Source organism: Ostrinia furnacalis, unplaced genomic scaffold (assembly GCF_004193835.3).
Source record: "Ostrinia furnacalis isolate ACB-3 unplaced genomic scaffold, ASM419383v2 OfSCF2800, whole genome shotgun sequence".
In the NCBI taxonomy this organism is placed as follows: Eukaryota; Metazoa; Arthropoda; class Insecta; order Lepidoptera; family Crambidae; genus Ostrinia; species Ostrinia furnacalis.
The window spans coordinates 456,216-470,672 of NW_021133039.1; the positions used below are offsets into that span (position 1 = coordinate 456,216).

Consider the following 14,457-nt stretch of genomic DNA (forward strand, 5'->3'; position numbering starts at 1 on the left):
GTAAAGGAAATCACAAGACAACAAAAATACCTACAAAGGATTATTTAAATTCTGTAATTAGCAAAAACGTATTTATTATCAATTTCCAGGGCCGTCTTTAACCTATTAGGGGCCCTGGGCACTTAGAGATCAAGGGGGGCCCATATCATCTGGAGAAAGGTCTTTTGAGTAGACAGGGGCCCCCAGTGCCACCAACTTAGGGGTTTTCCCCCCAGATTTAGGGGGTAAATAAGTGAGATTGGATTTTTAGGGGTCTAAAATTTTTTAGGGATTTTTTGACTCTTTAAATACATATTTTTAAATTTATAATATTATTATTGTTATTTTTTTAAGATAAATATACAAATGGTAGCCAACAGAGACATTAATATTTATTTCTTGACTTGAAATATTTAATGTATTTAATAATTTATTGGCTATAAATCTCATAATCACGCCTCTGAATGTCCGTTATTTAAAGTTACGCTTCCCCCGAAAGCGTAACTTTATAAAGCGTCTACTGTAAATATTTTTTAGGGCAAAAACTCAATAATTAAGGCGATTTTAGGGGGTTTTGACACAACTTTAGAGATAAATATTTTTTAGAATTGGTAACACTGGGGGCCCTCTCGGTCGCGGGGCCCTGGGCACGTGCCCAAAGTGCCCAGTGGGAAAGAGGGGCCTGTCAATTTCTTGGAAATGTGATTGGGTGATGTGATTGACATCACTTTTGTACATTTTGCGTTTCGATTGGTGTATAGGCTCCTTAAGAGCATTTGACGATTTGCAAGTACTAATTTAATTAGTCTAAACAAATAAAGATAATTTTGATTTTGATTTTGGTAATTTATAAGGTACCTCGTTGGTCCATTGGTTTGTAGATATGAGTTTTTTTTATCTCATTGGCCCCACAAAATATCGGAATTATTCCTAGGGAATTTTCGATTCATCTAGCTCAATCGTCTCGTCGCGGATAAGGTTAGGTAAATAAATTGATACCACCTATTTCGATCCCTGATAATAATATAAAATATACAGGAGTTTGGTAGAATGTTACACAAACTTCGTAAGTAAGGTCATTTTGAATACAAGTTCGCCCATTTGACCCTAAATGAGCTACTTTTTTTATTGATATTTATGATTTATTTATTATTTTCCGAAATTTTACCTAAAACTGCTTCTTTTTTTCTCGCGTGTTTTCAACCGATTTTTTTATTCGGTGTGAACATCTAATATCTCTTTATTCTAATAAAAACATTTTATATCCAGACAATGATTGGGTAGCTAATTACGAGCCGCCAAAGTCAGCCATCTTTTCTGATATACTGCTTTTCATTGCTTTTTTATGTGTTTTGTTTCAAAATCAAATCAAAAATAATAACCGCATAGAAAAAAAAGGATTTTTTGTATGCGGCTTGATTTTTCGGCTGCCGTGATCACAAGCATACTGGCAGCTGGCGGAATCGTCCGTTCGGGTGGGCTTAAATATTTTAAACTTACCCTCTTATTGTCATTGTTACACTATAGTGGCGTTACCTCGACACACAGTAATCGTATTCGTACTTGACATGTAACTCATATAAAAATGTCGCTCAATCCGTGTTTATCTATTTTAGTTGAAATAGAACGCTACNACTCGAGCGACTGCTGTGCGAGGAAACCATCCCTTCCCCATTGCATTACAATAAATATAAACATCTACATAGGTGGAAATCAATCTACAGCGGGAGAGATACTGCAGAAGACCACAACGCAAGCACTACGGCTGAGGCTACATAACGCTAATTTATACATGCTTTTCCCTGTACTCGAGTGCTTTCCCATCTCACTTTTGTAACTGTATCAAACAGTAATCTGTAGACGAGTAAATGAGGCCATTTTTAAATTTGGCAAAGTACGAGAAAATGATAACATACTTATTTATTAAACATTTTATTACCCAGAGAGAAAATACAAAAGGCGAACTTATTCGAAATTCATTTGTTACCGTGTTTGCTAACATACCAACACCACTTCACAGAAGAGAGGCGTGCGGAAGGCGCGGCGGGCTTAGGCGCGGGCGCGGGCGCGGCGGCGGGCGCGGACGCGGGCGCGGCGGAGGGCGCGGGCTGGGCGCGGCGCCACGCGCTCGTCGACAACACGCCGCCCACCACGCCCGACAGCAGCCTCGATATGTCGCCACACAGGTGCCCGTCAGGCCGCTTGTAGACGTCCGTTTTTTTTCACCGGATAACGGACCGTGTTTTTCACCGGATTTAGCGGTGGTGTATGGTTTATAATGAACGTGTGCACATGCATCGGACATAGGTCCGGCGAGAAAATTGACAGCAAACAAAGGATAACCGTTTTTTGACGGTCCGTCGTCCGGTGAAAAAACGGACGTCTACAAGCGCTCTCACTATTATTCGATATCTATAAAAGCAAAAAGTCACTGATTGACTCACTCACTTATCACGAAATCTCAGAAACTAAAAATGCTAGGAGTCTCAAATTTTGCATGGGGGTTCCTTTTAAAACGTAGGTGGGTCGTTCTACTTTTAAGGTCTTAACCATGAAAAAAAATAGAGAAAGCTATTTAGTACATTTCATACGACTGAAATGTAGGAAAATTACCAAAGATTCGGTATCTGTAGACCAGCAGCTCAGTTTTTTATCAAAACTTATATTTTTTTGCGTTTTACTAGACTAAGATGGAAAAAAATGTATCCTTCGTCACGAAATTCAGTTGTTTAAAACTCGATAAATTAAAAGAAATTTCAATAGATATTTGCATTTATTATTACAAAATCTCAGCTTAAATCAGTCTTGGACAATTGGTAGTTAATCGTTATTTAATCAGGTAACAATTCCATAAAAATCAACAGTTTGTCCCTTTCGTCACATTTACACCTTTAAAACTTAACAAAAATCAATTATTTTTCTCTTTTATAAAGTTATATTGAAAAAGTAGTATTACACACTAAAAACCAAGTATTACACGACATAAAATGAGTTACAAAAAGAGTTTACACTCGCATTTTTGTTGTTTAAGAGATAATATTTATTAGGGGACGAGATCAAACTCTTCGTTACGAAGAAGACGTAAATGTGATGAAGTAGACATCTAACAATTAATAATCAATTTAACTTGAAAACTAATGAGTGTCTCAGCCATTTTTCATTAAGTACAGGCATATCTTTGCTTATTACTAAAATAGATAATGAAAAATATAAGGAAAATCAGCAAAAACCTACACAAATAGGAACTGAAACTAAGAGTATTAAGGAAAAAAAATCATTTCAAAAACTGCTTCAACTGGTTTACTAAACGAATACAAAATTCTTATACCTTTTTCTGAGGTGTTTTTAGTATTCTTAACATATTATCTAACTGCACAAAGGACACATCGTTTAGATGTAGGATCACCTGTTACGAAGGATACGTGTGACGAAGTATACAATTTTCCAAAAAGATCAATAATAATCGTAAATAACGATAATTTGGATCGAAAACTATACTTTATCTTAAAGATTACATAAAAACAAATCATGTTTACAGTAAACCAATTTAAAATTCGTTAAATAAATACCAAAAACCGCTGTGACTAAGGATACGCCCAATAAACACACGCCGCCCGTTTTCGTGCTTGATGTAAAAGAAGTGACAAGCTGGCTATGTTAAACACTTGATTTGAGTTTCGTTCTATACTCTATGGTCTATGGCCTTTCGTTTTACTAAAAAACGTGATCTACTCACGTATTTTTTAAGAACTTATTTTAATATTTGACTGTTCGTGACGATGGATACTCCAATTTTCGGGACAATCTTTCGTCACACCAGAAAAATATATTTTTACAGATAAATAAAATTAAACTTTGTAGTTACCATGTTTAACAATGTATATCTCTTTTTATTTAAAAATAATTGTGTGGCTTCAACAAATTATTTCTAAAAAACGTAATAGTTCTAAGCAACACCTAATGGGGACATGCCGTTTTAGCTTTGTTATAAAAGTTTGAAGTCATTTTTTTAACACAGTTAAATTGTAATTGAAACTTAGTGTAACTAGATAATCTAAACAGGTGTTATTAACTTTATTTAAATAAAATAAATGATAGTTTCTTCATTTTGTATTAAGTATTAGCCTTCGTTATTGTGGGGACAATCTTATTTTTGTGACGGACTCTAAAAGTAGAACCACCCAGGTGCTCGCTAAGAACGGATTTTACGGAACTCCACCCCTAAGGGGGTAAAACGGGATTCACATGTACCTACAAAGTCGTGTGCGGCCGCTACATTATTATTCGATTTTTTTTCCATTCATCATCATCATCATAATTTCAGCCATAAGACATCCACTGCTGAACATAGGCATACCCCAATGATTTCCATGATCGACTGATAGCGAACTGCATCCAGCGCCTCCCTGCTACGTTTATAAGGTCGTCGGTCCACCTTGTGGGTGAACGTCCTACGCTGCGCTTAAGCTTTCCGGTACGTGACCTCCACTCCAGAACCTTGCTGCCCCATCGGTCGTCTATTCTGCATTTTTTTAAATCCTACTTTTATTATTGTTCCGTTGTAAGTGATGTCAAACATAACATCAAAGTGTCGTTATTTCACTAGGCTACACTATGTCCGTGGTTCATTCATAAAAGTTGCAGAAGTGGGATCCGGTGGAGGTTATTGTCTCACTTTACTTTTCCAGATAGCCTGCCTATACGTACAAAACTGATCCATTGGTCAACTAGATGTCTAAAATGAATCAATTCATTATTTTACAGAGAACGTCGTATGTCAGAGCGTGATAGCCCCTCGGAGCGTAAGGAAGATGAAGATGAAGGAAGGCCCAATGATATTTCCCTTGATATAGATAAACCACACGGTGAGTAAATCTATTGTTGCTGTCTTCAATAATAGGTGGGCAGTATAATCTTGGATAGTTGACGTCATTTACGTAATTTCAACATACCTTTTTTGGAACTAGTTTTGAATGAACTGTAAAGTAGCTGAAATAAAATACAGTCAACTGAATTGAAAAAGTTACGTCATAGGTTCGTATTTGACAGTATTGACAGACATGTGTGTAAAATGTATAGATGACCCACGCTGAACTGTCTCACCAAACTCAATGATAGGGGGGCGCTTCCATCGTTCAACTATATGGTTTCCAACATGGCAAAAATCGGAACCAGCGATCTGGTATTGACGGTGGCACCCCACTGTCAATGTCATGCATAGGACAGTTCAGTATTTTGTAACTATATGTGATTTGACTAACAGTCTCAACCCCGTTGGAATGCATTTTTTTTGACTCAAAAAAGTGCACGTTTATTGTATTGCAGTCCTAATTACCATATTAATTGTGATTGTGTGTCAGCAGGCGTGCGCTCGCGCAAGGCGTCTGAGAGCTCGCTAGGCGCGGGCGCCGGCGCCGCGACGGGCCGCACGCGCGCGCGCCGCTCCCGCCGCGACACCGACGACCACGCGCCCGGCTCCCACCACACGCCGCTCAAGTACAACTTCTACGTGGACCTGGGTGAGTTACTGTCTTGGGTAGCTTCAAACACTACGCAAGGCGTCTGAGAGCTCGCTGGGCCGCGCACACCGCTCCAGCCGCGACACCGACGACCACGCGCCCGGCTCCCACCACACGCCGCTCAAGTACAACTTCTACGTGGACCTGGGTGAGTTACTGTCTTGGGTAGCTTCAAACACTACGCAAGGCGTCTGAGAGCTCGCTGGGCCGCGCACACCGCTCCAGCCGCGACACCGACGACCACGCGCCCGGCTCCCACCACACGCCGCTCAAGTACAACTTCTATGTGGACCTGGGTGAGTTGCTTGCCTTGGGTAGCTTCAACAACTTAACTTCACCTACATAAGGCATCGGAGAGTTCGCTGGACACGAGGGCCGAAGTCAACAACAGAAGTAACAAAGTACAGAAGTTGTTGAACAACTTCTACGTGGACGTGGGCGAGATACCTATGTTTCCTTCCTACTTACCTTCCAAATTCTCTTTTATTTTATACCTCAGATATACTACTCGCTACGCCACTCGGCTAACTTCTGTCTTCTGATTACTCAGTCAGATACAGTGCTCAATTTTTGAAACGCTTCGAGCGAAGCGAAATTTGTATCTGTACTATCTTACTTCGATTAATTTCGGTCTCTCCGCAAGTCATCGATAGATAGAATTAGTCACAAACTGCATACACAATCACGTACATCGTGTTAAAATTACTTGTTTTTTATTCTCCTATGTAAAATTGGTGATATTGTAGATCCTTCGTGGGACTGCCCGACGCGCATCAACGTACTGACGTCACGGCTGGCGGACCTGCGCAAAGCATACCATTCCGTCAAGGCCGAGCTCGCGGCCATCGACCGCCGCCGCAAGAAGCTGCGACGCAAGGAGAGAGAAGGTAAGTTCACCCTTTTTAAGGCTGTCTTTATTGCCACTGTAATTTGAACATTATTCACTTAATATTATCTGGTCGAAACCTATGACATGTGTACTTGGTCTATCTATTTCTATTTACATCGCAAAACAGCACCTATTGTAACTGCATAAGATATTGATTGATATACTGTTTTCCGTTCAATAAAGAGTATTTTACTGACTATACCCTTATCACATAACAACATCGGATCAATTTAGATTCTAACACTACGTGTGTTTTCTTTTCAGCTGTAAAGGCAGCAAAGGCTGCGTGCTCATGATGAAGGCTGTATTAAGCCCACTAACAAGACATGCTGGATCTCAGGAGCGTTACTTCAGTCGTTTATTCGTTTTAGAATAAATAGACGGTCCGCACAAATACAAAGTGTAAGGAAAAGGTTACCAAAACAAGAAAAGTGAATACAGACCATTATAAACTAACTTTATCGAATTTAATATCTCGAGATCATTTTTATTCTCTTTCAATGTATGTATAATGATACTGTATTCGCAGTGCCTAAATGGATTAGATTGCGTAATTTATCAGATTGTAATTACTTATTAGTGTATTGTGTTCCGAAATACAGTGTGAGTCACGTTAAAGTGTACATATGAAAATAGATGAAACTAGACCTATTTTTATCGACAAAAAAGCGGTCGAAAATTTTTTGAGATTTTTTTTTAATTTTTTATAGAATTTTTTTTCTTCCAATTACTTATTGTAAAGAAAACGTAATAACTTTTAAACTAAGCGGTATATCCTGATAAAATAAAAACAGTAATAATGCTAAATAACAGGCGATACTAAAAAAATACATACAATACACAAAAAATGCCAACAAATAATAAAAAATGATACTTTTTGAAAAAAATCTGCTTAAAAATTCGTGTTTTTTTGGTTATTTGATAAATTTCTCCGAAAAATGCCCCTATAACAGGTAGTTTTTATTGTTTTGTATTATTCTCTATCGTATTACCTTTGTAAAACCAAAAATTGCATGTTTCTATCCCTGTCACAACATTTGCTATGATCGTTTGAACTAAGACTCTCCGGGCGCGCCATTCAACGCTTCGTTAACAACAAAACTGAAAATGGCTCTAGATTTGTAATTTTGATAAAGACAAGTTAGATTTCAAGTGAAAACAAAAGATTTCGAAGTAAAATAAGCATTTTAGTTAAAATTAAAATTGTCCCTACCTGTAGAGGAGAATAATGTTGTGGTAGGCCTATGTTCAAACTATCATAGCAAATGTTGTGATAGGGATAGAGACATGCAATTTTTGGTTTTACAAAGGTAATACGATAGAGAATAATACACAATAATAAAAACCACCTGTTATAGGGGCATTTTTTGGAGAAATTTATCAAATAACCAAAAAAACACGAATTTTTAAGCAGATTTTTTTCAAAAAGTATCATTTTTTATTACTTGTTGGCATTTTTTGTGTATTGTCTGTATTTTTTTAGTATCGCCTGTTATTTAGCATTATTACTGTTTTTATTTTATCAGGATATACCGCTTAATTTGAAACTTATTACGTTTTCTTTACAATAAGTAATTGGAAGAAAAAAAAATCTATAAAAAATTAAAAAAAAATCTCAAAAATTTTTTGACCTCTTTTTTGTCGATGAAAATAGGTCTAGTTTTATCTATTTTCATATGTACACTTTAACGTGACTCACACTGTATACTCCGTGCATGCCGTTGCATAGTTGATGTTATGTTCTACTTCAAAAATATTAATAAGCATGGTTTACCACAGTTACATCATTTGGCCAACCTATCCCCTACACCCTGTATAAGAGATCGTATACGTGCTGTGATTTAGTGCTCCATTGTGAATGAATAAGACGTTATAAATAAGAATGAATAAATTGGTGTGATAAAGTGGGTGATCTACGAACTTTTGTGGATGACTACTGACTTATATCACTGTGTTGAATGAAACTAACTTTTGGTTGCACGGTGCATCGGTGTTTTAAAAATATATCGCCTATAATTTTTGCAATAGGCAATTCAATGATTGTTATCCTTTTATACATAATGTATCAATGTCGAACTAGTTTCTAAGGATTATAAAGTTGAAAATATTATGCTTGAATATATTTTAATTTGATGAAGATTTATTTTTGTATTTATAATCTTATCTTAAATTGCGTATAGTCGATTTATTATAATTACTAATTCAAGAAATTCATTATAATTTTTATATGAGCATGACTTGATAGTGGATAGGACGATTCTTCATGATAATTATTTGTTGTGATTCCACATCTCACATAGTTAATTATGACTTCAATTGTAATATTGACTATAATGTGATTATGAAAATATAAAAAAATCTTGAAATTATGTATTTAGTTTATAAAAATTATAATCTACCACAAAGTTTGCTCTACTTTTTTCTAACTTTATCAAGCATCCTCAATATTACAGTCGCAAATATGCGCTCACTTCTGAAGACTGAAAGATCGAAATAACAATACCATGTTCTAATGTGACAAGTATATTTATTTCCCAAAGTATATTGTAGTGTTTTCTTAGATTTATCAAATTTTAATAAAAGTTCTTCATGCAATACAGTTTTTATTTATCGCATCAATTACAATGCACTGAAAAATCTGTCCTTTTAATATACCATACTGTTAACGCTATAATTAGTATTACAAAAATGTAGTCCATTACAATAAAATCCAATTTAAGAGCGTAGATGCATCGGAATCTATGTTATTGCTTAACTAAGTTCTAAAATATAAGATTGATAAGTCCTGTACTTAACGGTACATTATAACTAACCACGGAACGATCGTATTACATAGTGGCAATGTGTTATATTAAACACAGCGTAGCAGCAATAAGTGCTTTATTTCATCGAATTTTCAATAAAATTCGAGTCAATAATTTGACATTACAACCACGAAAGCGAACATTCGGCCGTCTTTACCCATTTAGACTGCACATAATGAATGTGTAGCTTTACCACACGTTTCCTATCGGCTCAGCATACAGCCCAACCAAGGTCTTATAGTGAGCGGTTTTTAATACATTCAATGGACCAGTATACCGAATAGAAGTCGATTTCTGGTCACCTAAAAGCGGTCAAAAGATATTGGTAGGGCTATAGGCGTACTTGTGCAGTCAAAGTGGCCAAAAAGTTCACAACAACCTTATTCCAATATCGTAACAATGAGATGTTACGAACTCTCATTGGCTACTGTGTGTGTCACTATTTGACGCTGACCGTACGTCGGCCTCGTTCGAGTGGTTGTGAGATCAAATTATCGACAGAACCGCGGGCGCTAGTAGTAGTTAGGGTACTGCGGCCAGGGCGCGTGGTGCTGGTAGGGCCCGGGAGGTTGCTGGTAGCCCCATGGCGGTTGGTAGGGCTGTGCGTACGACTGCTCGTAGGACTGCGCCGTGGCGGCCGGCGTCTGGTAGTACGAGTTGCTGCTCGTGGTTACTGCGCTGGCCGGCGTCGCCTCTTTTTTCTTCACGTCGCTTGCTGATGCACTGGAAGCAAATCGAAATATGAAGGCGTCTTAAAACTTCTATTTTAAAACTGGGTAAAGTAGTGAAAGTTTAGTTATTACTTTTATTTTTGGTATTTTTTTTAAAGAATATTATAAATAATTTGCAGTGCACATAATAATCCCGTTAGCCCCTTGTGTAAATCTAAATAAGGTTGTATCAAGAATGGGTTATTACCAGTCCAGTGGCGGCGGAGTTCGACCCAGCTTTCCTTGGATCTCGCCTCGGGCAATACGATACCTAGGCCGTTCTATTCTCGCTCAAAAATATTGAAAAATACATTTCTGATTTTAAAATCTGTCTACTAACGTTATGCTCTATGGATACGCGATAAACTCTAATTTTATTTTTGCAGGTAACCTTTAAAAAGAACTTTTACACGTTCTAGTATTAACCCCACCGTTGTTTCGGGACAATAAATTATATGTGTATATGAATTTTAAATAAATAAATGGACCAGTGCTGAAAAATCCTACACAAGTACACAACCGGTGTTTTCCTTCTCCATACCTGGGCGGTGGCGGCGCGTCGTGCTTGTCCTTGCGCGCGCGCTTCCGCATGTGCTTGGCGAGCGCTCGCGCGTGCGTGTGCGCGCGTCGTGCGGCCGCCGCGTCGCCCAGCTCCTCGGCCAGCTCGCGGCGCCGCCACGCCATGCTCGCGCTCACTTCCACCTCCGCGCCCTCTTGCCGCTCGTATGACATCACCAGCTCTGAACAACACAATGTTGATTTTAAACTTTCGCGTTTCATTTCAATTAAAGTCAATTAAAAGTAAATAAAACATTGCGTTAAGACCCGTGTCTTACTATTTTAACACAATGTTGAATCAGTATGTACTACGAGCACGAAATGCTCTGCTCGGCAACGTTATTAAATTAGACTGGAACGACATCTGAAGCCTCGCATTCACTAGAGGACAAATGGTCTGTAAGTGCACGTGTCGTCGTGGCTGACGCACAAGCCGTGCATGCCATCATAGGAAAAAAAAAAGTGCACGTGACTTATTTGAAGAAATTTTTTTAGAAATTTTCTGCTTGATAAAAGGACAGGTCTAGCGCATAAGCACGAGATCTTGATATTGACATATTATGACATGATGTGACAGAGCATACAAGTCTAAAGCACATCTGTAGTCCCCCATGCTGCTCCCATACATCAGACACTGACTTGTTTAAGCACTAAACCTATAGCTTTCTAATGTGAAAAAATAGTTATGTAGTAAATAAATTACAAGTGCTCCGTCTTTCACACATAAGACAGCTTTTGCATCTACGAAACGCGAAACAAATGATTGTGCATGTTTTTTACATAACTAGACCCACCTTCAAGCTCCTCATAGGGCGTTCCAGGCGTGTGCAGCGCTAAGTCAAGGCGCTGTAGATGCAGACGCGGGTTGAGCGGATCACGCGCGACCGCCGCATCAAGCGCGGCGCGGGCGTCGGCGGGCGCGGCGCGCGCGTGGAACAAGAATCGCGCGTATTTGACCGCGAGCGCAGAAGCCACTGCCTTGCTTTTGGCGGCCGCTATGTAGCCCTCGTATAGTTGTGCGCATTTGTCGTAGTCGCCGCGCCGCCGTTCGAGGTTCACGCGTCTGGGTAGAAAAGTTATGTAAGCTAAATATATCCATTTCTACATTGTGTCATCTAGTCCAAACGCATGGGAGATGTATGATAGTAAGATAAAGCTCGGTTCACACGGGAGCTGTCATAAAAATTTTAAACTCTGCCGTGCCGTGGGGACCAACACTAAGTGCCACGTTCACCATCTCGGAGTAAAATGTCAAGTAGGCTACTCATTGCTTAGTCACTGAAAAGACTTATTTTTATTTTCTAAATAGGGTTTTATCAGGAAGAACTTCTTAGAACATTACTGTGAATGGAAGCTAAATGTGTCGAATGCAGTGCATATCGCAGACTAGGGCCACTCGCTGTTTCTTAAATGTATTTGCGTTGTGATCCTTTTGCTGTGACTATTATGACCCGTGACGGTGTTAAGGTTGGCCGTTCTTGTGTAGATATAGCGACTAACCTGTACTGTATCTGCACAAGATTAGGGCAGGCCTTCTCGATGCGGTCTAATATCTCGGCCGCCCTCGCGGGCTGTCCGTGCGCCTCCTCGAAGTGCGCCCAGTGCAGGTGCAGCCTTATAGATTAGTTGTCTCTACTGACATACTTAGGCATTATGAGCTGTCAAAATGACTCTTGTACCCATTTATTGTTTTGAAGGTACTACTCCTACCTACCTACCTTCAACGTAGGCTAAAAATATGTTGACTTTTAGAAAGTTATGCCAAAAAGTTTTTCAACAACCTAATTTAAAATTCGACTGTACCCGATCTCCATTCCACTCCGTGCGAGGTTTTTGAATGATGGCAATGGCGACTGACCTGTACTGTATCTGCACAAGATTAGGGCAGGCCTTCTCGATGCGGTCTAATATCTCGGCCGCCCTCGCGGGCTGTCCGTGCGCCTCCTCGAAGTGCACCCAGTGCAGGTGCAGCCTTATAGGTTAGTTGTCTCTACTGACATACTTATTTATTATGAGCTGTCAAAATGACTGTTCCATAGATTTTGTACCCATTTTTTGTTTTGAAGGTACTACTACCTACCTACCTTCAACGTAGGCTAAAAATATGTTGACTTTTAGAAAGTTATGCCAAAAAGTTTTTCAACAACCTAATTTAAAATTCGACTGTACCCGATCTCCATTCCACTGCGTGCGAGGTTTTTGAATGATGGCAATGGCGACTGACCTGTACTGTATCTGCACAAGATTAGGGCAGGCCTTCTCGATGCGGTCTAATATCTCGGCCGCCCTCGCGGGCTGTCCGTGCGCCTCCTCGAAGTGCGCCCAGTGCAGGTGCAGCTCAGGCTTGTCGAGGTGGTGTACGGTGCACGCGCGCTCAAGCACCTCGCGCTGAACCGCCACCAACTCGGGGGCGGTCTCCGCGCGTTCTTCAAGGAACTTTATCAGCTGGAACATAGAGGCGAAATTGGGACACTCGTGTTACGTGTAGTTAAGGTTTATATTAATACGGATAACAATTCTTCAAGGAACTTTATCAGCTGGAACATAGAGGCGAAATTGGGATATCCGGTCGGTGTTCGTAAGGTTCACATTGGCATGCGCTCCTCAAGATAAAGTTCAAATTATAATACTCGTTCGGTGCAATAAAGGCTCACATTAGCATGTGCTCCTTCACGAACATTATTTGCTGGACATAGAGACCAAATGGTAATAAGGTTCACATTAGCACACGCTCTCCGCGCGCTCCTAAACACATTGATGGACAGTAACGTCCACGGGCGTTCAGTAGTAAAGAATGATACGACAGAACGACTATATACGTCCTAATTTTTACTTGTTTTACATTGAAACTGCGCCATATGCAATAGTATGTGAATAAGTAGTGTCTTTTGGGAAGTGATTTTTAACCTGTCCACCAAAGTGTAAGGAACTTTATTAGCTGAAATTGTAACTCCTGTCGTTGTAGTTAGGGCCTTCCCATTGTGCATACGTTTTTGTCTTCGTCGAAGCGTTTCTCCCACTCCAGGTGCGCCTTCCAGTTCAGTGCTCAGACTCACNTGTTTTCGCCGAAGAGATTTAAGGTCCCTCCCAACCCGAAGATTTCTATATCTTCTTCCCTGGAGGTAAACGTCAATGTCATCTCTTCTCTAAATATAATGAGACCGCTCGGACAACGAGCCCACAGCGTGGTAGGGGTGGGGTTGCCCGCTCTTTTGTTTTTTACTACTACTACGCTGAATATTGTGTGCGGATTGGGTTGTCGTACGGGGGTACTACACGGTAAAATAAATCTCTTCGGCGAAAACAGGATAATTCAGATCGAACTTCACTTGGTAAGTTCGTTTGATCATCCAATAATATTGTCTATTTCGGATATTTCGATTATTTGTGGACATTTTGCGTCCCGGTTGTCATTTTGAGAAGTTGTCATTTTGATGACTAAGCCATATTATGACGTGACAAAGATCTGACGTTTCACTGATGTTTGACCGTCACAAAAACACCCTCCCGTGCCGCTACCATACCTCATGTATTGACTCATTAAGGTGCTATAGTACTGCACACTAAAGTCTCTTCTCTAATATTAAGGTGCCCTTAAGAGCTACGAGTAAGTTACCATACGCCATCTCTTATCGCCATCTGAACGCCATTGAACTCTAGTGCAAGTTACATTTACCGCCATCTATCTCCCGCGCCATGAACTAGTACGCCACACACTAGCAACGTTTGGTCGTGCTAGCATTTTGTGTAGAGGTTCTCGCCGCAGCCAATAGATGGCGTTGGACGTAACTTAGCACGCGTTAACGCCGTTCACCTGTAGACCACCCATGTTGATGATCAGTCACCACACACTATAGTCTGGTCCGTGAGCACGTAGAATTTCGTCCAATGACCCAAACGCGCGTAATTATGTTGCTATCGCGCTCGCACACTAACTGCGGCTGCCCGTTGCACAGTCGCGACAGCAATATAATTACGCGCGAGCGATAAGGATGGGT

General features: G+C 39.9%; 3 protein-coding genes across 9 annotated transcripts in view; 2 read left to right on the forward strand and 1 right to left on the reverse strand.

Annotated features, from left to right (window-relative positions):
• Window positions 1-6,980, forward strand: part of LOC114356375 (AT-rich interactive domain-containing protein 4B) — a 32,255-nt gene extending 25,275 nt beyond the window's left edge. For 6 of the 7 annotated variants that reach the window (XM_028309503.1, XM_028309506.1, XM_028309504.1 and 3 more), the window contains 5 exons: window positions 2,000-2,165; window positions 4,744-4,844; window positions 5,343-5,498; window positions 6,245-6,385; window positions 6,652-6,980. In XM_028309503.1, the coding sequence (XP_028165304.1) occupies window positions 2,000-2,165; window positions 4,744-4,844; window positions 5,343-5,498; window positions 6,245-6,385; window positions 6,652-6,683 (596 nt within the window). In that variant the 3' untranslated portion in view covers window positions 6,684-6,980. Of the gene's footprint in view, window positions 1-1,999; window positions 2,166-4,743; window positions 4,845-5,339; window positions 5,499-6,244; window positions 6,386-6,651 lie in introns of all 7 variants that reach the window. The other variant, XM_028309508.1, reaches the window with a different exon arrangement.
• LOC114356376 (uncharacterized protein K02A2.6-like) overlaps window positions 1-14,457 on the forward strand; it is a 341,613-nt gene that overhangs the window by 286,818 nt on the left and 40,338 nt on the right. The window lies entirely within an intron of this gene.
• Window positions 8,370-12,928, reverse strand: LOC114356385 (pre-mRNA-processing factor 39-like). Its single transcript, XM_028309532.1, has 4 exons — window positions 12,684-12,928; window positions 11,254-11,522; window positions 10,443-10,641; window positions 8,370-9,914 (listed from the first exon to the last, which is right to left on the reverse strand). The coding sequence occupies exons 1-4, from the start codon at window positions 12,911-12,913 to the stop codon at window positions 9,704-9,706; spliced, it is 909 nt and encodes a 302-aa protein (XP_028165333.1). The 5' UTR covers window positions 12,914-12,928; the 3' UTR covers window positions 8,370-9,703.